Source organism: Rattus norvegicus, chromosome 4 (genome assembly GCF_036323735.1).
Source record: "Rattus norvegicus strain BN/NHsdMcwi chromosome 4, GRCr8, whole genome shotgun sequence".
Classification (NCBI taxonomy): domain Eukaryota; kingdom Metazoa; phylum Chordata; class Mammalia; order Rodentia; family Muridae; genus Rattus; species Rattus norvegicus.
In genome coordinates, this window is record NC_086022.1 from 128,591,223 (window position 1) to 128,616,569 (window position 25,347).

At 43.9% G+C, this 25,347-nt stretch overlaps 1 protein-coding gene across 11 annotated transcripts in view; it reads left to right on the forward strand.

Annotated features, from left to right (window-relative positions):
* Positions 1-25,347, forward strand: part of Slc25a26 (solute carrier family 25 member 26) — a 96,632-nt gene continuing 71,285 nt past the window's right edge. For 8 of the 11 annotated variants that reach the window (XM_039107818.2, XM_063286288.1, XM_039107819.2 and 5 more), the window contains exons 1-3: positions 1-2,467; positions 8,465-8,621; positions 12,239-12,348. In XM_039107818.2, the coding sequence (XP_038963746.1) occupies positions 2,435-2,467; positions 8,465-8,621; positions 12,239-12,348 (300 nt within the window). In that variant the 5' untranslated portion in view covers positions 1-2,434. Of the gene's footprint in view, positions 2,468-8,464; positions 8,622-10,820; positions 11,438-12,238; positions 12,349-25,347 lie in introns of those variants that run through there. The other 3 variants (NM_001395605.1, XM_039107822.2, XM_063286287.1) reach the window with 3 other exon arrangements.

A 25,347-nucleotide genomic window follows, 5' to 3' on the forward strand; every position in this document is an offset into this window, starting at 1 on the left:
CTCTCTCTCTCTCTCTCTCTCACACACACACACACACACACACACACACACACACACAAACACTCTCTCTTTTCCTCACACTCTCCCACTCTCTCACATTCTCTCCACTCACTCTGCACACACCTCATATGTACCTCACTCTCTCTCTCTACACTTGCTCTCTCACCTTTTTCTTGCCCAAGTCTTTTATTGTTACTCCAAAAGAAGGTAGAAAAAAAAAAGACATTGTTTAATCATTGCCAAATCAAATTCAAAAGAATAACCACATCCCACAAAGAATCAGGATTACAATTATTCCCCAAGGTTTCAAGCTTCCCCTATTCCCAGGCCTGTGGCCAAAATAATAATTGCAAACATCATTATTTATGGTGAAAACAGGTATATATTCAGAATTAAGCCATCTGGAGTCAGTTTAGACGATCCCAGTCTTGTTGGCAGCATCTAGAGCATAATAACCAAGAGCGGAGCAAACATACGCCTTCTTCTCTCCTGAGGCCGTATCAGGGTATTGACTTTGGCCACATCAATGTCATAGTTTCTTCACAGCCTGATTGATCTGGTGCTTGACATCCACAAGGAACACAAGCATGTTGTTGTCCTCTATTTTCCTCATGGCTGACTTGGTGGTCAGGGGGAATTTGATGATGGCATAGTGGTCAAGCTTGTTTCTCCTGAATACACTCTTTCTAGGATATTTTGTCTGCCTCCGGAGCGGCAGGGTCTTGGGCTGCCAAAAGGTGGGTGTCGTTCCGATCTTCTTCTTTTGTGGCTGTGGACGCCTTTTGGCACTGCCTTCTTAGCTTTCAAGGCCTTCGCTTTGGCTTCGGCTTTGGGAGGGGCAGGAGCTTCCTTCTTCGCTTTTGGCGCCATCTTGGCGTAAAGGGTTCACTTATCATTGTTTAAACTTTAACTTTTGACTTATTATACTTCAGAGTTCAGAGCTCCGAGGTCAGCTACTTGCATTTTCCTGTCTAATGATAAATGACTTGGGCAAATCTGCCAGGCAGTGACCAGAAAGAATCAAGTTAACCCTTAACTCAGCAGTTCCGCTAGCCTTCTGCTTCTGCACATTGCACACAACGACTCTCCTCAGAGTCCCGGTGTTTTGACTTAGTTTTACTAATATATAATTTTATGCATCCTATACTTACTTATCCAGGAACCACGTTCAAATTTTGTGCAAAATTATTTCCTAACTTCAGTGGTTTTTTTTTTTTTTTCTTTTCTCGGGATCCCAATGTTGGCTTGGTTTCATTTTCTAATAATTTCTTCAAACTGTCTTTGCAAGTCAAGCATTAATCTGGAACTATCACTGTGCAGTCATTTCATTGTTTCCAAGATGAGAGCACACAGCCTGCACCTGGGCCATAAGGACTGTGCTGTGCTGTCAATTTTTAATTGTTTTAAGAATCATTACATTAAGGGTTATCTAGTTTCATAGAATTCACCAGAGCAGATAAGGAAATAAAAAAATCAGATATAATAGGATAATTATACACACCACGGCCAAGTGAAAAGCAGTCACGAACAAATGAAATCTATACAGCTGTTGTCCAGGGATAAAGAGAAATGGGATTTAAAAATAAAACAAAAAACAAATTGCTGCTCCGGGTTTCGAAGATGTCTCCATCCAGGCCTACGGCGGGCAGTGTCTTATTTCTGATGGCGAATCCCCTGGAGGGATATGTCTTCTGCTTCTCAGGGTCCCAGACACCAACTTTTTTTTTTTTTTTTTTACCAAGGAGCTGCAGCAGGCTTCTGAGATGTCTCCATCCTGGCCTGCTGCTGGCAGTCCTTGTCGTGGTATGCAGTCTCCAGTACCAATCTAATTGTATTTTGATAGTAGCTACCTCCACCCTTCTTACCTTCCTAGACTCTAGTGATCACTTTCCTACTTTAAGTAAATTAATTTAGAGAAATAAATGTCAGTAGAAATGGAGCATACCACATTTTTTTGTTAATAAAAATGTATTTTTGTTTAACATTTTTTTCTGGAAACGGATCAACAGCTTCTCAAAAAGAATTTTCACAAGTAAAGTGATGGAATAACCGATTTGGATTGTGAGTAGGAAACCTTCAGACATAGGCAGTGCTGTAGGGTCCCAGTCCTTCCTCTAGCCAGCTACGCTTCTGTGGGTTCTTCCCCGGCTCTTCGGATCCTAGCCGGGGCCACATGCCTGTGCTAGGTCCATACCTAACGCAACGCGCACGGGTTGCGGAAGGGCGGGACACCGGAGACGCTCCAGACCCCAGGGTCGCTGGGCTCAACAGCACCAAGCGATGCACGTGCTGTTGTTGTGGTGTGACATCATGAGTTGTGCCCCGGAAGTAGTTGCTCCATATCCCTCCCCCAATATGGCGGCGCCCAGTTCTTTAGGTCAGCACCTGCTTTTGCTCAGCGTGTAATTCCAGCCTTGGCGAGATTGGTCAGACCATGGACGCGCCGGGCTTCACGGCCTCACTGGTGGTGAGTGCGGGGTAGGGGTGAGCTGCTGGGTGCAGGCTGCATGGGAGCTGTGGCGGTTTCTCCGTACTGCTGCTTTCTTCCGGGTTTACGCACCGGTCTGTCCTCAGGTCACTGGCAGCTAGGTCTAGGACCAAGCTGAGGGGCGTCCAGGGAATCTGTTCTCAAGGTCAGGTGGGTCCGGCCAGGCTTTTAGAGGAGATGAGGAATGCTTGACACATTGTTATTTACTAAAGGTAAAACAGCTTCCTTTACACATCACATTCATCTGTACTTGGGAATTAAAAAAAAACGTAAATACACACTATTAAGGAAAACACTTATGACCCTTCCGTCCGAGATACTATCTTGTCTTTTTGCAGTTTCTACACATTTAGTTTGTAGTAATCTGCTTATTTTGCTCCAAGTTTAGGCTTTGAAGAAATTCTGAGCATAAGTAGTGGTGTTGTGGAGTCAATAGTTTATTGGTTAATTCTGTCGAATTTTGAGAACCAGTGCTTGTTGAGGGGTCTGTAACAGCAGGTCTAGCAGGAGATAATAGATTCAGCAGATGTAAAAGAGATTGGTTAACTTTGATTTCATTCTGGAGGAGTGAACTGAAGCGGACAAGAAATGCCTTCATTTTTAAAATGCCCTTGCAAAGAGCCAATAGAAGCCCAGAGGCATTTGTTCACAGAACCAGCTACTGTTCTGATGAAAGGGTTGGAGATAGTGTTGAACAAGAGAAACCTGCCCATAAGAGTCAGGTGTTGGAGACAGTACAGAAGTGAGTGCTTGGGTAAATGACAGGTGGACTAGGTTCGGGGCATTATGGGAAGAGGTGATAACTGGTTATGGGCCAGGCCTTCTAAATATATGAGATTCATTTGTGTTTTGGGTGATGGCTCAGTAGTTAGAGCACTTGTAGTGCAAGTATGAGAACCTTTGGTTAGTTCCCAGAACTCTCGGAATTATTATGGTTGTTGAGTGCTTTCATGTGCTGATGCTAGGAATGTATTGGTAAACAAAGTACAGATTTTATAATCTAGAGGGATAGATGTGAACAAATATGATCTGATGTATCCAACTGTATCATTAACAGTTTGGCCGATGGTGTGGCTGAGTTGCTTAGCATGTGTTTGGTCATGGATTCAGTCCTCACCACTGCACCAAAAGTAACATTTGATTACAGTCTGGAAACGAGAGGATCTAAACTCAAAATGAAGCACGGGGTGGGGGGGGCAGTTCTGTAGGGCTTGCTTGAAAGGAGGAAAGTCAGATCGTGGGAGTGGGAAGGGAGGGCCAGACTTTGCTCTAAATCCTCAGGGGTGCTGGAGGGTTGGAAGATGGATAGAGCGGAGACTGCAAAATGGAGTTGGTCCATTACCCAATGAGCCTAGACTGCAAGATGGAGCTGGTCCTTTACCCAGTGAGCCTGTCTTTAGTATGGGGGGCTGGAATCCTGCAGGGAGAATGAACAGCCAGTGAGGGAGGAGAGCAGGATGATAGGAAACAGGGCCAGCAGTTGTGAGGTGAGGAAGATAGCTAACTGTCAGATCACTGGTGGCCCCTGACTGCAGTCAACTGAAAACACCAGGAAGCATGGCTCCTCCAGAAGCCATGCTGGCATCCTGGCTGGCTTAGTTTTCCTTTGGGCTGGTGGCTTATGGGGTTTTAGGGTTTGTGTTAAAAATGGAGCAGTGATTTTTACACTGTTGTCCAGCCAGCTTTCTTTTAGGAAAAGGGATTGGTAGCATCCGGTCTTGGCCTTTTCAATTCCTAGAGCGATTTTCAAGTAATAATTGCATAATTTCAAAACCCAGTCATTCCCACTATAGCGTGCTGGGTCTTCTTACAGCTGCAGACTTAAGGCAGAGCATGCGTTGTGCCTACACTTAATGGGTTTCAGGTCTTGGTTAATTGATTGGTTGTACACAGCTTTCGAGTTTTCTGTCCCCACCCCATTTTGTCTTGTTTTGAATTTACACTTTTTTTTTTTTGGCACAGGTCACCCTAAATCTTGAGCTAGGTCAGTTGCCTGATACCCCCTTTGGCAAATGATCAGGCAAACTTAAAGAACAAAGGACTCTGATAGCGTCTCTTATAAAGCAGCTGTTGTCATGCACAGAGTACCTGGGAGATTGTATGCATTCCCTAAAGGTTTTGCTTATGTGTTACATATACTGTGTGGCCGAACAGATACTCCGATCTCTGTTTTTCATTCTCATAAAGGTGGATGACATCTCAGTTATAGAAGCTTGAGGTGTACACACACAATAACTTGTGATTCCTGTTTTGTTAGATCTGTATCTGTTCATTTTATTATCAGAAGATAAGAACTGTGATGAAAAGGGTTAGAGAATTGACACCGGCACAGCAGCCCTACATTTAGAGAGTTCATTGATTAGAGTTTAGCACCAGAAAGCCAGTGTTTCTCTGAACTGCAGAAGATTAAAGAGAAAATCACAGTGCAGCTTGTTTTTAAAGAATCAGTGTGGATCATGGTTCTCATCCGGTTTCTGGACTGTGTTCTGAGTAAAGGAAGGCCACACATTTACTTGCTGAACTGCTTAAAAATCCTTTTAAAAAGTGACAAGGATACCAGATGGTGGCTCTGTTGCACCATCGCTTTGAGCCTCCTCTAGGATGCATAAAGCCCACCTGTCTCCACAGAGAGCCATGCATCCTATTTCTTTCTCTTCCTTCTTCCTTTGTGACTTGAGCTCCCATGACCTCCCACCCATGGTCCTTGGCTACCTATTGCAGGTACATGGCACCACACCCGGTCTGGCCATAGTACCGTTTGCAGCCCTTTCCTGACAGACACATCTCGGAGCTCTTCGGTGACATCTTTTTAGGTCACAGTCTTTAGCTATTATGTCTTTCAGGCCGATCATGTAATATTACAGTGTTAATGCATTTGCCAATTTACTTTGACTTTTACTACTTCACTTGTGTTATTTAATTAAAAAGAGAAAAGGCACTGCTCTGTTTCTCACCAGAGCTTCATTTTCCCAGTTAACTCTTGGACTGGTTCTGTGCTGACAGGCAGGTAGAGCAGGTGATCTACCGCACTGTAAGCTTTGCACAAACTGGAAGTTGTGCAAACTTGAAGGAAGGATAGAGAGAGTTTGAACTTTGTTCCTAAGTGTGAATAATACCCATTCTTTCCCCTCCTCCTCTCCCTTCCTTTCTTTGCCATGGGACATATACTTTTTAGTTGTAAATGTCTGTATTCTAAAGAGATGTATGTTCGTATGGTTCAATATTAAAAAGATAGAAACAGTTAGGGAAGTAGGTACAAGTTACTGTGTAGGACTCTCATCTGTGATTGCATGGTCTGCCCATCTGCCCACTGTGAATGGTGCCTTTAGACACAGTGTACTAACCTTTCTTTGGCACTGTGTTTGTGTTTATATTTTTCTAAACTTCACTCTCCTTTTACTAAGGCATACTTAGTATTAAAATATTCTGCCTGTATGTCACCATAATCATGAGGTACAGTTTTTAATGTTCCACTTTTAAAAGAAACACAATTACTTGGGAACGAGCACCAGTTCCTTTAAAAATAATTTAGTCACTTAATACAAGTTATCAGGGGATGAACAGATAGATGTAATGAACGTAGAAAATAATATATGAATCCTTAGATATGTGCTTCTTAGTAGAGATCTAGATGGAAAAGGATTATTAGCTGTCTGAAATTTAAGCCTCAAAAAAAAAAAAACCATTATTGCAGCTTTAGTACTCAGTTGTTCAGTAGACAAAATAGAGCATTAGATCCCATTAGGCCACAGGTTAAACTGTTGAGGGAAATAAAAGCACTTAGGACAGCCTATATATTGTATGCCATCTATCTATTTCGTTACATAATTAAGTTTGAGATTAGTTCTCCCTGTGCAGTTGAGGCTGGTCTTGAGTTCCAGGTCCCTTTGATGCAGCCTCTTCAGTGCTGGGATTATAGGACCATGCCGGAACATCCGGGTACACTCTGTTTTATTTTTATTTAGTTTCATTTTTATTAAGATTAAAAGACCTAAGATATAATTATATTTCCTACTTTATCTTCTTTTCCCTTCCCATGTTGCTTCCTGCCAACCCTTCCCATGTCCCTCCCCCATCAAATTGATGGCCTCTTTTGACTATTACTGTTCCATACAAATGCGTACATACAGCAATACAGCCTGCCGAGTCCCTTTGGTGTGGCTGTGTGTGCATGATTTCAGGACTGATCGCTTTGTATTGAATAACCAATGATGGGACTCATCCCTGGGGGAGCTATTTCCCTTCTCTCAGCAGTCACTAGTTGCCTATAGTTTTCTGTCTGTGGGTGGGGCCCCTTGAGAGCTCTTCTGTGTTCTCATGTCTGTTGATATTGTCATTGCTCAGGTCTCGTTTAGGCAGCCATATTGTTGAGGTATCATGGATGTAGCTTCCCTGTCATTTCTAGGAGACACAACCTCACTGCAGACTTCCCTGTCCTCTGGCTCTTTCCTGCCTCCTCCTCCACAATGTTCCCTGAGCCTTAGGTGCTGAGTCCTCTTGTAGATGGATCAGTTGGGGCCAGGCTTCCCTTAACGCATCGATTTCTGCATACAACCCATTGTGGCTTCCAGTAACGATCTCCATTTGGTGTGGAGAGAAATTCCTTTGATGAGAGGTGAGAGCTGTACTTACCAGATGGGAATATGAGGATCTGTTTTAGAATGCAGTTATGCTGGCCTAGTAAGTAAGGTAGTAGGGTCTCTTCTAGGATTCATTACCTTGCTAGCCCCAGGTTGTTTATTAGGTTTCTAGTACTAGGTATGATGTTCTTCCTGTTGAGATATGAGTGCCACTCCTGCACCTTTAGGGCTAGCTTGCTCTGGTAGCCATCGTTAAAATTTGTTGGGGCCACAGCTGGATAGAACTATTGAGTGCTTCCTTCCCTTGGCAGCTTGCATAGTTCTTTCTGATACTAAGGTTTGGGAAAGGTAGATCGTTGGTAGAAGGCTTACAGGTTATGTCCAGTTCTGATCTTCTACTTTCGAAGTAGAACTGCAGCTTGGAGAAATGTGGCATTTGTCTTTCTGAGTTTGGGACCTCTTACTCATTCTAATCTTTCCTAGTTCCATCTATTTACCTGAACTTTTAATTTTGTTTTTATTTGTATTTTTAAACAGCTGAATAGCATTCCATTGTGTCTATATGTCCATCACATTTGAAAGGTGGAGGAAGAAAGTTCAGGAGCTCAAGTCGTCTTGGTTGTGTAACAAGTTCAAGTCTAATTTGGTCTACATGAAACCTTGTCTAAAAAGAGAGAGAGGGAGGGAGGGGGAGAGAGAGACATGAAGCTCACTGGCCAGCCAGCACAACTGAGTTCATAAACTTCAGGTTTAGTGAGATCCTCTCCCAAGAATAAAGGTGGAAAGCAATCAAGGAAAGAGACCTGGTGCCTACCTCTGTTCTCCACACACACAGGAATAGTACAGACACCACACAGAACAAAGCAACCAAACTCAAGAAGAACAGAGTATCCATGGCTGCTTGACTATGCCTATGGAACCTTGGAAAGATACAACCCGAAACTAATAAAGGAGCTACTTGAATACTTAGGATACTTTGAACTTTTACCTTCCTTTTTCTTTTTTTAAAATGGCTTTAAACAGCTGTTGAATTACAAGAGTAAATTAAGAGTGAGCTTTAATTTTGTTTAAAGAATTAGTTCATTAAAATTCATCTAAACGGTTAAAAACTGTACAAGTTGCAAGTTAGTAGAACTGATAAGTATATTATTTTCTTATAAAGATGCAAGTCCTTTGAGTGTTGCAAAGGCAGTCATGGACTGAAAGATGTGAGAAGATTGTTTAAAGACTTCCTCTGCACTGGGGACACAGCTCAGTAGTGGAGTGCTTGCCTAGCACGGGGAGATCGCCACAGCTCTGATCAGCCTGGGAGAAAGAGAAGAGAAGAGGACTTTCCCCTCTTCCTACATGGCTGAGAGCTCACTTTTCTCTTTTCTCTTCCCCACCTTTTGCACAGGCTGGAGGAGTAGCAGGTGCCGCTGTGGACTTGATATTATTTCCTTTGGATACTATTAAGACAAGGCTGCAGAGTCCCCAGGGATTTAACCAGGCTGGCGGCTTTCGTGGAATATATGCTGGTGTCCCTTCTGCAGCTATTGGATCCTTTCCTAATGGTAAGGCTGTTGATAGCCACCCTGCTCATAAGCCAAGATCATGTTTTTAGAACAGTACAAGATGCGTATTGTAGTTTTAACACATAAAATTCATTAAGTCTTACAACTTGGTTTGTGAATTTAATTTATTTTTTGTTCTCTGATTATATTTAAACAGAGTGTTTAATGCAGAGTGTTGTATATTCCATTTCAGGACCCAGAATGTTTATGCAAAACAAGGAACATAAAAGATAAGCTTTTGAAAATGTTTTTGCTATAACAGCCCCCAGTTAGAAGCTTTAAAACATTGCCTTTTCCTCATGATCCCTTAGTGCAATAGTTCTCAGCCTTGCAGCACACCTGACTTCCTGGGCAGCTTTATAAAGGAGGGTTGCAAGCATCCCAGGGGACCCAGTGTGAAGCTGATTGGTGGTCACTGCTTTGGGATGTGAGCAGGTGAGACAGAGGCATTGCTCATCTTACGTCTTAAATGAGGCAGGTGCTTTGCTGTTTTCTCCTTGGTACTCTGCAGCCAATACCTGTTGTTTGGGCTTTAAAGTCATGTCTTGATTTTGATAATTGGGGTGATTTATTTCTATTTAATTTACTTCAGACTATATCTTATTTCCAGTTACTTACCTGATTTTAATTGTTTACCAGTGGACGCTTTATTTTTCTTTTGGATTGACTCCAGGACTTTGCACATGCAGAGCAGGCAGTGTTCTCCTGAGCGGTAACCACTCCCATCTCTCAGTCTCTGATGGATACCTCTAATGCTCAAAAGTAAACTAAGCCAACTAGCAAAAGTGTCACACAGCATGCATCCAAAGAATCCTGGTTCTAGCTTCTTAAATGCTGGGGTTCATTGTCTCTTTTTCCAGATAATGAATGAGAATGTTAACCGGATGTGTAAGTGCCGAGTTTTTGAGCAAGGTCTTCTCATAAAGAAAACTTTGTAGTGCAAAGAGAAAATGGTCTTCCACCCACTTGTTGTCAAGTCACTTTCTTCCTTAGCTCTTAGGAGCCACTCTTGGGGTTACCCTTGACTCTGTCATAATTCTTTGAATATTAGCTAATGAGCTGTTGTTGAACCTGGCTCTGTATAATGCACATTTCTAAGTATGGACAAAGGTATAGGGTTATCCCAGATAGAATGGGCTGATCAACAAGTTGCTTAATGCCCCGGTGGCCCACCTGCAGAGATGTGGTTTAATCAGTCTCAGCTTTGTCCAGGACACTGATGCTTTAGAAAGAACCTCAGGGTGATCTCTGCTATGGACGAGTTTGGGGACCTTTGAGCAGGAGAACTGCAAAAGCAGAGTCTGTTCTGTGCTCATAGCTTTTTGTCACCAGTTCTTACGGCTTTTGTGATTCTTGAACTATTTCTCTCTCTTTCTTTCTCTCTGTCTCTCTCTCTCTCTCTCTCATTTATTGCAGCAAGGATTCAGGCAGGTGTGACCTCGATGGTGATGTATGTGGGTCATTGCTGCTGTTATGCTCACGGGACTGCTTTACATCCTCCAGAATATGACTTGAATTTACCACACACACATATATATACACACACCCCAGCATGTACACATGTGTTTGTGTGCCTGTCTGTTTCTGGGAAGGTTATATTCAAACTTCTTGCCTTTTATGCTATAAAGCTCAGGAGAAGTCAAAGCATGCACAGCCCTTTTGAAATGTAGTTTCCTATAAGTTTTGCATGAGTCAAACTTCCCTTTGTAGAAACATTGTTCTTTTGTTGTTGAAAGCTCTGTCTAGTCTGAGTGCAGAACCCACCGTAACTGTTGATGGCTGTGGGCTTTTTTGAGAACAGAATCAGCACAGGTGAAGGATTGAGAGGGAGAGGGGATCCTTTTAAAGAGACCAGTTCCCTTTTCGAAAAGAGCGTCCTAGAAGAAGCACCAGTCTGCGGTTTTGTTCGTGAGGGGTGTGGGTCTGGGCTAGCCCACCTCCTTGTCTCTGCTCTGCTCAGAGCTTCTCTTAGAGCCGCACTGTGCCATCATTTCCAACTAGTAGAGCCTTTTCGGATGCTGCCTGTTTGGCAGGGGCCAGAACTTATGTTTCTACATCACAAAAGTAACTGTAAATGATAAGCTTGAGGCAGGTGATGATGGAATCTAGGAGCCTTTACCTTCTTCCTTCGTCCTGGGGTGGGGCGGGGCCTAGGGAGTGTCTGCATCTGCTGAGTGCAGTTGAGCCCTTACAGCTGGAAGGTAGTGAGTGGGCCGAAGTGGGGGAAGCCATGTGAGGAACCACAAGGGAATAGAGGGGCTACTCATAGCCTTTGTGTTTGTAATTACCTGTGTGAGCAGCTGGTGGGCCCTTTACACGCTGGGTGACTTTGGGAAATGGTTTTCTTACTGCCAGGTTGTTTTCCTGAGTGTTTAGTGCTCTCACGCCCTTCAGAAGATGAATTTGTTGTCCCTTTATTCTCTGTGCCTTGTCTCTTATGGAAGAGGTTAAAAAACAAAACAAAAAAACCCCCAAAACTCTTGATGGATAGTGTACTGGATAGTTTATTGTGTCAACTTGACACAAGCTGGAGTTATCATAGAGAAAGGATCTCATCTCAGTTGAGGAAATGCCTCCATGAGATGCAGCTGTAAGGCATTTTCTCAGCTACTGACAAAGGGGAGAGGACCTAGCCCATTGTGGGAGGTGCTGTCCCTGGGCTGGTAGTTTTGGGTTTTATGAGAGCAAACTGAGCAAGCTAGAGGAAGCAAGTCAGTAAGTAACACCTCTCCGTGGCCTCTGCATCAGCTCCTGCTTCCTGACCTGCTTGAGTTCCAGTCCTGACTTCCTTTGGTGATGAACAGCAATGTGGAAGTGTAAGCTGAATAAACCCTTTCTTCCCCAACTTGCTTCTTGGTCATGGTGTTTGTGCAGGAGTAGAAACCCTGACTAAGACAGTATACAGAAAGTTTTGTGTACAGTTCTGATAACTTTAGAGCAACAAAGGTAGTTTTCTATTGACCCTACCCCCACCCCTGAAAGATAGGGTCTCACTATGTAACCTTGACTAGCCTGTAACTTGCTATGTAGACCAGATTGGCTTCAAACTCACAGAGATCAGCCTGCCCTGCCTCCAGTGTGCTGGGATTAAAGGTGTGTGCTGCCAAGCCTGGCACTGACTTCCATTTTTGATGACACAGTCAATGTTTGTTAAGATGCAGTAGTGAGGGGCTGGGGATTTAGCTCAGTGGTAGAGCGCTTACCTAGGAAGCGCAAGGCCCTGGGTTCGGTCCCCAGCTCCGAAAAAAAAAAAAAAGATGCAGTAGTGAAAAGCAGCGTGGTTACTTTGCATAGCCAGCAGTAAGCACTGTAGAGCCTTTACCTAAGGTGTGTGTCTTACCTACTTATAACTCAGTGTATCGCTAGGTTTTATGACTCTGTGAAGCCCACAGTCTATTCTCAGACGTCTGCTAGGAAACTGTAAGTCCCTCATCAGGGAACTGTGGCAGTGCCAGGCTACCTGTTAAGTGCACTTTGGATAGGATCAGGAATTAGGAAAAAGACATGCACTTACCATTTCTTATCTCATAATTTAATAATTATGGTCCCAGCTTTTGAGAGACATTCCTTAGTAGGTGAGATGTTTAGTTATTCTGACAAAGACTTTTATGTTTCAGCTGCTGCGTTTTTTCTCACCTATGAATATGTGAAATCTTTGCTACACACCGACTCAACTTCACACTTCAGACCCATGAAGCACATGCTGGCCGCCTCTACAGGAGAAGTGGTGAGCAGTAGGCTACATGTGTACAGTGTCTCAGAATGCCAGTTATGCCTGTGTTTGTAGCTAGAGAATTGTCTCATTTTTAAAATTTAAATTTCTTTTAGCTGATAGATAACTGATAGATAAAAATCTAAAAATTGTATGTTTCTTTAAAAGCAATGCTTTGAAGCATATATATTGTATAATGTTATTTATGTTATTTTATTTTTGTCTTTTGGTTCAAATTCAGAGTTTTTTAAATGCTAGACAAGCTGTCACTGTATCAGATTCTACTGTGTAATGCTTATATCAGAATACACATATTTATCTCCTCAAAAATGTATTATTTTATGGTGAATTTTATTAAATACATCAAACCCTTTTGAGTCAGGGTTTTACTGTGTAACCATATTGGTCTTGAACCTTGAGCCTTCTGCCTCAGCCTCCTGAATACAAAAATTGAAAATATGTTAAAGCTGCATTTGGGTATGTATGCTGTGTATACAAGTGTGCCGTACTGGGAGAGGAGGATGTTGGGTTCCTGCTCTATCACTCCCTGACTTAGTCCCTTGATCTAGGGTCTCTCACTGATTCTGGAAGTAGGCAAGCCTCAGCCATCCTCCTGTCTTCATCCCCAACAGTGCTGGGCTTACAGTGCTTGTTCAGGTCCAGCTTTTTATGTTGATGCTAGATCCTCATGCCCGAGCTGCCTCCCTAGCCTCTACTGGTTCTTGTCTTGTTTTGTTTTTGGTTACTTGTTTGTTTTATTATGAAAATGGTAAAATCCCAGTAAACATGAATTGGTTAAGCATGAGCGTTAAAAGATAGCCATAGGATGTAAGGAAAGTCCATTGTGTGCTGTTGTCCGAGGCAGCCCTAAGACGTCTTTATACAGATAGAACTAAAGAGATGATAGAAGGTATAAGTTTGGTTGGTGTTGTTTGTGTTAGTGTAGCTGAGTTGGAACTCATTTTCCCAGAATGGCTTCTTCAGCACAGTGTTAGGTAGTCACAGAAAATGTAAGGCACAGTGATGTAGCAGCTGTGGCTATGAACAGGAATTGGGTACAGGAGAAGGCTGTGGTAGACACTGCTCTGTCACTGCCCCGTTGGCCTGCTGTGTCGACCTCTGGCCCATACCGTCTCTGCTCCCATCCTTTTCCTTCAGTGTCAGGTATGTGTAGCTCTGTGGTGAGGGCTCTAGATCAAGTGTGTGTTCTGTGACTTGGCATCATGTTAAGAAAATGTTGCCTAATATGAGCTCAAAATAGACTTGCATTTTCTTATACATATTTTATAATCTTAACTCTTATACTTGGGCCTTTGCTACATTGTGAGTTGAGTTTTGTGTATGGTTTGGGCTTGTGGACTAACTTTATTCCTTTTTAAGTCTATTTTTATTGTGTGTGTGCATGTGAGTACTGGTGCCACCATAAGAACGTGGAAGCTTCCAAGGATCAAATGTAAGGAGCCGAGCTGTCATGTCATGTGATGTGATGTGATGGCAAGCTATTCTTGGTTGCCAACTTGACATGCTGGGAAGAACCTTAGTTGAGGAATTGCCTCCTTCAGATTGGCGTGATGCAGGAGGACCCAGCCCACTGCAAGATCCTTAGGAAGTTGGCCTGGGCAGTATTGGAAAGGTAGCTAAATGTGAGCCTGGGAACAAGCCAGTAAATAGTGTTCCTTTATGGCCTCTGTTTCAGTTCCTGCTGCCAAGTTCCTGCCTTAGCTGCTCTTAATGATTGGCTCTCTGTGAGATGAAGTAAGCCCTTTCTTGCCCCCACGTTGGTTTTGTTTAGAATTTTATCACAACAGAAAACAAACTAGAACACACAGCAAGCATAATTACCAGCTGAGCCATCTCACCTGCCCCTAACTTTATTCTTTGGCATGTAAGTATCCAGTTTTCTAATGTCTGTACTGGAAAGACTCTTGCTCTGTGCAAATTTCAGAATCAACTTGTACATTTCTGCAAGAAATCAGAAAGGTATTACATTGGATTCTGTAAATTAATTTGGGGAGTTTTGTCATTTTAACAATTTATTAATTTAAAATCAGTCTACATTTAAAAACTCCTTCTAACCTTTCTAGGCTTAAATCAATTCTGATTATGTTTTGACAGTAGACCTCATTCTATACAGTTAATTTTGAGTATTTTAAGGGATGAAAAATGGTTTGTGAAGGTTTCAGTGCCTTTAGTGATGTAAAGATTTTGTTTTTTTATGATAGCTGTTGCCTATTTCATTTATTATTTTTATTTATTCCTGTGTTTGTGTGTAGGTGCATGGGTGTTTCTGTAAGTGTTGGCAAGTATGGACATATCTGTGGAGACCACAGTTCCACCTTAGGTCTTAGTCCTTGATCTGTCCACCTGTTTTTGAGACAGGGTCTCTCACTGGGACCTGGGGCTTTGCTAGGCTAGGCTGATTGGTCAGCAAAATCCAGAGATCTGTGTGTCTCCTCTGGAACACTGGGCATGGCATGGGTTCTGGGCATCAAGTTCAGGTTCTCGTGCTGTGGGGCAAGGATTTCACTGGATGATCTGTCTCCACAGGTCCCCCTCTGTTATTTGACCCCACCCCAGCATGAATCCACGCTACCCTGAGCCATACCGCTGCTCGCCTCGCCATTGTTTTGTCACTGCATGTCGTATTGATCAGCTTCAATACAGTTTCCTAAGCTGTGTGTTTGGCCCGTGTTTTCTGATATGTTGTTGAAAGGAAGCAGCAAAATAGAACCTCACCATTCATTTCACTTCACTTGAGATCTTGTTGACTGAAAGCTAGACTTTCTTCAGGGGCCACCCTCCCTTGAGCTTACTGAGAGAAATTGTAGAGATGATTGTTAGTTACTGCTGTGTTGCTGTGACTATCATATTAATATGATTAATCTAAAAGGAGGAAAAGTTTATTTTGGCTCATGGTTTTAGAAAGGTTCCATTCATTATGCTGTTGAAGGAATGGCAGGACCACTCAGTTGAAGGCGGCAGAAGCCTGCGGCCACTAGATAGCAGAGAACAAGGTCTGTAGAGCGAAGAACAGAGGCCAGAGGCAACCTTCAGAGCCCACACTTGGTAGTTCACTGTCACCCATGGGCCCCACTGCTTCAAGGTTCCACAGCTTCCCTGAATTGTCTTACCAAACGGGACCACATAGCATAAGACAGTAGGGCAAATTATAGCTTTGCATTTTTCATATTAGTGGTACATCTCTTCATTTGTACAAACTGTTGATGCTTCTGATATCTGAAATTAACATTTTTTATCAACCGGAGCTTGTTAATATAATTTTCTCGTGTGGACTGTTGGACATGAGGTGGATGGGTGGGGGGTTAGGCCTTAGGAGTGGGAACCAAGCATCCCTGAGAGCAAGGACACGGCTCTAGGACATGTGCAGTGACTGCTTCTCTTAGGGTTGCTGGATTCCTTAGATAGCAAGGCCTTATCTCAGTACCTGTTGATCATTTCCATGCCTCCTGGAGGCGCTCAGGAGGAGAACAGCAGGAAACAATTCTCTGTGTTGACTTCTAGTTGATTTTAAACTCTTTTTGTGAGTGTAGCTAGAGAGATAGCTTAGTGGTTAAGCGTATGTTCTGCTCTTCCCAAGGATCTGAGTTGGATTCCCAGAACCCACACCAGGCTCAGAGCTACCTATAACTTAAGTTATAGGGATCTGACACCTTTGTCCTCTGTGGCACCTTCTACAAAAACCCACACACAGAGACACATAGACACATAATTAAAGATAATAAAAAAATGGCTGTTAAACTCATTTATTTTGTTGAAAAGTTTTCCAAATGTAGATGGGGTAGATGCTCTCAGGCCCCATCCGTACTGAAGAGCTATTTGATAGTAGCTGGCGAGTGAGGATTATCCTCTCTCGAGGATGCGGCAGGGGTAGCTTTCCTTATCCTGGTGGGTGGTCCCATCCCCTTGCATATGTGGGTAGCACTAACTGGATTCGAAGTTAGGAGGAGGGCATGATGAGAAGAATGCAAGAATTGAAGTGAAGCAGTGAGCCTCAGGGAGGTTATGATCATATTTCATACATGTTTGAACTTCTCAAGAACAAATGCAAATCTTAAAAAGTGTTCCAGATTCTGAAGTTTCTGGAAGTGTTCTGATATGCTAATAGTCTGGGAACTTAATTCAGAACTCCCCAGAAGTTTGCCAACCTGCTTACGGAGTGTACATGTTACCTCCTTCCTATTATGGTATCTTGTTTCCACTTCATAGATCACAAACTTTGGGTTTCAGTTTCATGTAAATGTGCTAAAAATAAGAGAAAGCAACAAGGGGGCAGAGGGAAATGCAATTTCATATGTAAAATAAAAAGGGCGGGAAACTCAGGGTTAGCAGTCATTGCTCAGAGGAACCCAGCCCGGGTCATGGAGAAGAGTTTGTGCACCATTCCCAGGCAGTGCCTTTGCCTCAATCCAGGCTTGTTATGCTGCACACGGTTCCTTAGAAACAGTGCTGCGGTTCATTGGTATTGAATGTGCCTAGTTTCCTTGTTGTAGACACAGTAAAGGCAACTTGGAAAGACAAGAGTACTGCCAAAGTAAGCACCCCATAGCTCCAGCAGAGGCTTGATTAGATGTTAATGATGAATCAATACGACTCTAATCGCAACCTTCTGCCTTCTGTTTGTGATTTGCAGTACAGAGAAATCGATCAAATAAGATTTAATATGTAACCACGGCAAGAAGAGTCCCGTTTGTGCCATTTTTATTAGGAAGTTTGCTGTATCAAATCTCTAAATCCCTACCTCAATTATTTCCCAGCCCAGCTTTCATCACACACAGAACAAGCCCTCTGAGAAGCACAGTCCATGATGAAGCCCATGGTGCAGCAGCCTTCCCTTAGTACTGTGGGCACCGGGACCCAGCAGTGCTGACGCTCTTTGATGGTTTTCAGATTTCACTTTTCTTGAGTTCTATGCTTCTTGAAGCTTGGTTTCTGTTACTTGTAGAAATGGAAGAATATTGAAAGTTCTTTGCATCCAAAAGCAGCCCCGTGTGGATGAAGTGAATGCAGTGACATGGAGTTGCCCCACGTGGGTGCCGTTGGTTGTGCCTTTCAAATCCGTGCTCGCTTAAGACAGAAACATCCAGGAGAGAAATCACCTTCTCCTGCACATGCCATTCCGGCAGCTTCCAACAACACTTCATCACGTGTGACCAAGGGAGCACCCGAAGTGGGACCAGCTGCCTGTGTGGCTGCTTGCAACTGAAGGTCTTTGGAGAGGGTGGAGGGCTCTGGCCGGTAAACCAGAACCCCAGATGGCACCAGTACATACTGATATGGATTGTTATACTTAGGTGGATTATTTTTGAGGGTGGAACAATACTCTTATGTATAGACTTGGCTTTTCGGCAAAAGGATGTTGTGTGAGTGTTGCAGCCTGCTCTTCAAGGCTATGCTATTGGAGAGTCTTGTTGCTAAAGACACTTTATATTAAGGTCTCCCTCCCCTGGTAACTAAAGGCTGCTGGACCTGCTGCACACCACTCTATTCAGGCTTTTGCTGGATACAGTGTAGTCAAGGTTTCTACTAGATGAGCTGCTTGGCTGAGAGCACTCGGGACTCGGAGTATGTTTCTCAGACACAGAGCTCAGATGTTGGCATTTGCTGTGTTTTGCCTAGGGGGGATGGATGTAGACTGTCTGTTTATCCTAAAATGAATATGAACTGGCTTAGCAGTTATGAGTACTTGGTGTTCTTGTAGAGGACTGATGTTTCATTCCCAACATCTGTATTAGACTGCTCCCAATCATCTGTAACTCCAGCTCCAAGGGAGCTGGTACTTTTCTCTGACCTTTGAGGGCATACATGTTAAGGGAACATTTGATGTTCATTATGACCTTTACGAACCACTGTGTGTAGTGGCATACACCTTTAAGTCCAGCATGGGAGAGGCAGAGGGAGGTGGATCTCTGTGAGCTGGAGGCCAGCCAGTGCTATATAGGGAGACCCTACCTCAAAATAAGTAAGAAAATAAAGAAAAGAAAAGAAAAAAAAGGAAAACAAAACAACAAAGACTATTGAGCAAGGTAATAGAAGAGTTAAAAATAATTTTAAAAGATTTATTTTGCTTTATGTGTAAGATTGTTCTGCCTGTATGTATGTAGGTATGTATGCACATATGCATGTATGTGTGTATGTATGTGTGTGTTCATTCATTCATTCATTCATTCATTCATTCATTCATTCATATCTGTAACTACAGAGCTCAGAAGAGAGTGTTGGATGGTCTAGAATTGGACTTAGAATGGCTCTGAACCACCAAGTGGGTGTTGGGAACAGAACCCAGGTTCTCGGAAAGAGCAGCAACTACTCTTAACCACTGAGCCATCTTTCCAGCTCCCAGTTAAAAACTTGAATGATTATATATTGTGAATTATTCATGATAGACATTGACAATAGTCATAGATATATGTGAACCATCCTGTACATTTAAACAGTTTTTTGAGTTAGGGTCTTGCTTGATAGCCCTAAACTCCTGATTTTCTGTCCCCGTCTCCTGAGCACTGGATTCCAGGCCCACACCACCAAGCCAGCTTCCCATGGTTGTATTTTCTGACTCCTGCTCAGTTGTGTAACTGAGTCACAGGGCACCGGTAGGTGAGTGGACAGTAGGAGCTCCTCTCCTGGGCCTCAGACGGCGTAGTGACTGAATCAGAAGGACTCTCCATGGTGCTTCTAGGGGAGCTGCTTCTGGCTGAACACAAATAGGGAGAAGCATGAGTGTCCCTGTGACGTCATGCAGTTAGAAGCTAACACAGGTCTGCTACTACCTGAGCTCTCTGAGATCACGCCGGTGCTTTTCTCTTTGATGCCAGGAGAGCACACGCCTATGCTCAGGGCCCTTCACCCTGCTTTCCTGTGTGCCTTGGGGCCCATTGGTTTACACGGTGCCTGCATATATGAAGTAGGCAGACTTATTTCTTCCTAGCAGTTCTAAGCCATAGAAATACATAGAGTCGTTCAGTCAAAGCAGCCCATCTCTATTGCCCTTTATATCTTATCCAGGACTCCATTCCTTTCCTAGACCACTTGTTTGTTTATTGAACTGTTGTTCATTTCATCTTAGTTTCCTCCACTTTTGCTGTCTTTGCCCAACATGATGGATCTAGATCTGAGACTCCCATGTCTAGGCTGAGGTAGAGGGACAGAAAGTGAGTAAGAGACATAAAACATACTCAGGTGGTCCAGATGTTTTTAAGAAAAGGAAGTCCATGGTAGAGTGAGATCCTAAAGGCAAGGAAGGTGTAGTTGGTTTTGTCTGGATTGGGATAGGGGATAGGGGTGTTGATTTAGAAAATGTCTCATAGAATCCTAAGTCTTTGAGCCTGATGGATTTAGCTGATTTTATTGTATACCTTATGTATGTGTATGCATGTTTGAGGACACACATATGAGCCCTGGTGTGTGTACATGCATGTGGAAGCCTGAAGTTAACATCTGGTGCCTTGTCTGTAGTTCTCCATGTTATTCATTGAGGGAGAGCAGCTTCTTGCTGAGCAGAGAGCTCACTGATTCAGCTAGTCCAGACAACCAGACAATCAGACAACCAGCCAGCCAGCCAGCCAGCCAGCCAGCCAGCCAGCCAGCCAGCCAACCAGCCAGCCAGCCAGCCAGCCAGCCAACCAGCCAACCAACCAGCCAGCCAGCCAGCCAGACAGACAGACAGACAGACAGCCAGACAACCAGCTTGCCTCAGGGATCCCCTGAGGGAACCAGAGTTCCTGAAGGTTGAGATTATAGGTGGTCATCATGCCTACCCAGATATGTGGGTTTGGCAGAACTGAACTCTGGTTTTTACCCTTGCACAGCCATCTCCCATGCTCCTAACTTATTTCTAAAAGTAGATGTTATTGTATGTATTTAAGATATATATGTTGAGGCTGCAGAGATGGCTCAGCAGTTAAGACACCAACTGCTCTTCCAGAGGTCCTGAGTTCAATTCCCAGCAACCACATGGTAGCTTACAACCATCTGTAATGGGATCCAATACCCTCTTTTGTTTTTTCTGAAGAGAGTGGCAGTGTACTAATATAAATAAAATAAAATAGAAGATATATACATTAATATTATAGAACAGACATATATAGTAAAATGGTTACTATAGTGAACAAGTTCACAGATCTCTCACCTTACATAGTTAACTTTCTCATTTCTTTTTGGTGACAAGGGTAGCTACTATATCATTTAACAAGAATGCCAAATGCCATACAATTTTATTACCTTGCATTATACAATGTGATCATCTGTTGAGTGGAAATAAGAAAGAGTTTTGTAGCGCACTTGGCGTGCACTTTACTTTCAAGCTCCTAATGTGGGAGTGGAATGACAGGGCCATCTAGGTGAGGGGACTGCAGGCCAGAGGATCTGCCTGGTCTGGTTAGGTGCTTGGTCTTCACTCTTTGACATTCTGCACAGAAGAGCAGCAGTGATCATAGCTGTGCCTTCTAGATCATTGTCTGGCAGCTGTCTGGGTGTGGAGAGCATGGCAAACTAGAGGTCACCAGAACTAGAGGAGGGGCTATGGAGGAAGACAGTGAACTCAAGAGAAGCTAAAGAGGGCTGAGCAGAGAAAGGAATGTTTTCTAGAAGAGCTTCTCAGCGACACTCCTTCAGCACCCTTGCTGACTGCGTGTTTAGGGCCTGCTAGATTCTCCCCAGAGCGTACTGATTCAGTGCAGTCCACACCAATCCATCTTCTCAGCTGTCCGGGCCACCTCAGACCCAGTGCACAGGCAAGAAGAGGAGGCAGGAGAGGCTCACCCTGACTTGGCACCACCTGTGTGGTTATTCACTTATGGGACATGTGAATGCGCTGGGGACCTGAGGAAGGGTTCTTGCTGATGTCTCTTCTGACCCTTTTAGGTTTTGGATCTTAAAGATTCTTTTTTTCTAATACAGTGTGCAGCTTTAGTTCAGATGGCATTGAGTTATGGTTCCAATGTCATTTTTCATTGATCATGCTATTTAGTTAATATACAAGAGGGAAGGGAAGATGTGTCAATTTTGGGTTTTGGATACGTATCAATTATTGGAAGAAAATTAAGTTGAGCTTTATAGGAACACCATGATGTTCAGACTTTATGATGAAGTTGAAGGAACTGTTTTGAGCTGTGAGGGCAATGTTGCCATTATGTTGTGAATAGGAAAATAGACTCCTCCTCTCTAAGGACAGCAGCATTAAAGGAAGTCAGGTTTAGCCATGCGTGTGTGAGCCTGAGATTCGTTAGAGGCAGACTCACTTTTAGAAAAATGCCGACTTGTGACTGTGGCCTTTCCTCTGAGTGCCCATCTTCTGGTTGGCTAGATTACAAGTCTCTCAGAAAGGTAATGAGTTAAACCTGGATCACTGCTTTGTCTTGGTTTGTGGCTGTGTGATTTCTTATATTTGAGTGTGCTATATATAGTTGACACCATGACAGGTGCTAGGAAGCAGAATAAGAACTGTTGATTCTGTTTCTGAGTGGTACATAATGATTTATTATTTTTTTTTCTTTTTCTCGGAGCTGGGGACTGAACCCAGGGCCTTGCGCTTGCTAGGCAAGTGCTCTACCACTGAGCTAAATCCCCAACCCCATAATGATTTATTAATCATCGGCTTCATTTACTGAATGGTCAGGGACTAATTTTGAGGACTTGTGATATGGGGATCATCAGTTTTCAAATTTTAGATGAGGGTCAGAACTGTGACTTTTATACACACACACACACACACACACACACACGCACACACGCACACAGAGTCACGCACTATTTGATTCATGGAGCTTCTGCTCTTTTCATCTGGACAAGCAGGCTTGCCTGCTGCCGTATTCCCAGTTCTTTCAGGGATGAAATAATGCGGTACTTACACAGTGCCCAGCCTTGCACCTCACACACGAACTATAATAAATGCTATTTCTGGTTTCATGCCACATAAATTGCTGTGTGACACATTTTTACAGCTTTGATACAAGAATACAGAGAAATTAAACCTAAAAAAAGTTGAGCAAGTTGCTGGCGATTTCTTAGCTCTGTGCGGACAATAGAGCACCGTGGAGGATGATGAACGAGGCTGGCATTTTTTGTGTACTGCCAGGAGCTCTGCAGAGATGTCTGCCTTTTTATGTTCTCTATAGACTGACAGAAGCAGAGCTGAGGAGTGTAGGACTTAGGTAATAGGCATTTGGATCAGGTGTCCATCTGACCTATTCTTGCCTGTGCCACATTCAACCTCCAGGCCCAGCACAGCCTGTACATTAAATACCCAGACTCAGCCCAGTGAGCCTGCCTGACTCTAGCCCACTTGTACCCTCTTCAGTCCTTGGGCCTAACCCTGTTTACACATCCTGTCTACCAATCCAGTCTGGTGAACCCTGCCTGCACCATCCCCAAACTCCAGGCCTGGCCCAGGACTGTCATACTGTGTGCCAGTCTAGTCCCCTGTGTCTAACTGACTTTGCCTGCACCCTATCTGGCCCACATGCCCAGCACTGCTCACACAGCCTGTGCTTTGGCCAGCCTGGTGAGTCTGCCTGACCGTAGCCCACTTGCTTCTTCCCCAGACCCCATACCCAGCCCAAGACCCACTGCTAGTGCCCTGGCCCAGCCCACTTTGTCCACATCAGCCATATGACCAATGAAAGAAACCCACATGCCCAGGTTTCATTAAAGACAAACAGTATGAAAGGCTAAGAGAGTCACCTCCCACCCCCCACACACACCAATCCTGTAGCTATATTCTCCAGTGAGAATGACCTAGATAAACCCTAAGGAGGAGGGGAAAATAACACTTAAGGATCTTTGAAAAAGCCATAGGGAATCATACTATTTTATATTTACCCAAAATCATGCACAATATGTGTGTGCATGCATGTGGGTGTATGTATGTGTGTAGTTTGAATGAAGTTATGCCGTTGGGTAGTAATGGCCCCTTATAAGAGCTGTCTTATGAGTTGGGGATTTAGCTCAGTGGTAGAGTGTTTGCCTAGCAAGCACAAGGCCCTGGGTTCAGTCCCCAGCTCCGAAAAAAAGAAAAAAAAAGGAAAAAAAAAAAAAGAGCTGTCTTATACATAGGCTGTGTAACAGAATTCCAGTAGCAGGCATGAGAAATCCTCTTTTGAGTCGTTGGTCAGAAGAGTGCAAGCAACTGCTGAACAGTGAAGGGTATTGCTGTCCTGTTTGCCTCCAGATCACTCAAAGTTAAGACAGTTGCAAAAGATACCATACACTTCACACACAGGACCTAGAGGGACTGAGCTGCATCTGACCCAAAAGCCTCTCTGAGACTAGCTATGGTAGTATCAGAAGGAGGTGGTGCAAGCTACCAAGGGAAGGAAACAAACTGTCCTATGCAGCTGTGACGCCTATGAACTGTGACAGTGACCAGCCAGAGGGACATCTCTTCCTGGTTCCAGAAAGGCGGCCAGATGCCCAAGGCTAGAGAGGTGGTGGATCTTAGAGAACTCACTTCCGCCACTCTCCAACCGGTTTAATTCCTATCTACATTCTAACTCCTTACCCTTATACCCAAGACAGTGTTACTCTCCCCCATCATCTATGATCACCCCCTCGCCCCCGTGCCCCCAGCAGACCGAGACCATGACAGATTTAGACAACTGGTCAATGCAGAGGCCAGCCATCTGTGGATTGCCCAGCCCCAGCTGATAAGGCACAGCTCAAACAATACACCCAAGGCTCAGGAGATGGCGGGGAGGCGTGTAAGAGTTAGATGACCAGAGAAGCCGCAGCAAGGTTGTGTCTACTAGATATGACATCTCTCCAGTAAAGCTGCCTAAACAGTGACAGCACCAGTTGACATGTCTAATGTGGGTGGGGAAATCTCATGGGGTTCCACTACAGGCAGCTAGTGACTGTGGAGAGAGGGAGAGTGAGTCTTTTCCAGGGATGAGCCTCTTAACAGGTTAGTTTTCAACACACACACACACACACACACACACACACACACACACACACACACACACACAGAGAGAGAGAGAGAGAGAGAGAGAGAGAGAGAGAGAGAGAGAGAGAGAGAGAACCCAGACAAAGGAAAAGAAGACATGAACTTGAGATGGAGTGGGGGGAGGTGCTAGAGAGTGGGGAGTGATGATATAAACATAGCACATGCATATTAAATAAAAATTAAAAAGTCAGTTGAGGCAAAAAAATGCAGACCATTTAGAGTTTCTTTAAGAAAAGCATGTTCTAGAACTTACTGTTTCTGTTTTAGAGAACAACATGCTCCCCTCTCCTGATATGTGAAACCTGGGAGTGTTTCTCGGCAAAGGAGACTGTGCAGCTAGGACTGGAGATCTCGAGGGCTAGGGCTTCTTCAGTCACCGGGGGAACCCAGCGCAATCTCAAGCATCTTATACCAAGAAGGAAGGGCAGCAGCAGGGGCCAGGAACCCCGAGGATGCCAAGCTGCTGGTTTAAAGGTGGAGAGAGCAGCCGCAAGCCAGGGGATGCAAGTGACACTCGTGTGCTACAGAGTGCTGTCTGACAGCGTCTCTTCAGCTGAGGAGGTCCCCTTCTATACCCTTCTAAAATACAGTGTCCCAGCTTGCCGTCATGCATGTGATGGTGTGCTATAGAAAGAGTAGTTACTGTCATAGTGTCAGCTAACCTTCGGGTTATTTGTTAAGAGGAACCTGAAGATCGATGAGGAGGGCTTCCATTCATGTGAACCATGGCTCACTTCTGTGTTGGAACATTTACCACGCAGGGCCTGCTGAGAAGGCTGTTCACTTAGTACAGCCAGTGGGCAGTGTTGGCTTTCTCAAGAGAGAGACTAGCACCTGCAGAGATTTAAAATTTTCTTATGTTGCATATAGGGTATTTGTATAAGTGGGGGAGCCATTTAAAGAAGAAAGGGTTGCTAAATGGTGTCACAATATGAGAGATGTAAGTAGGATTTCACCAACCAATACAATTCCGTATGTAGCCAGAAGATGGCAGACTCGACACGCAAATGAACTGTGGAATTGTAGCGGTTTTCTTTATTTTAAATAGTGGTATA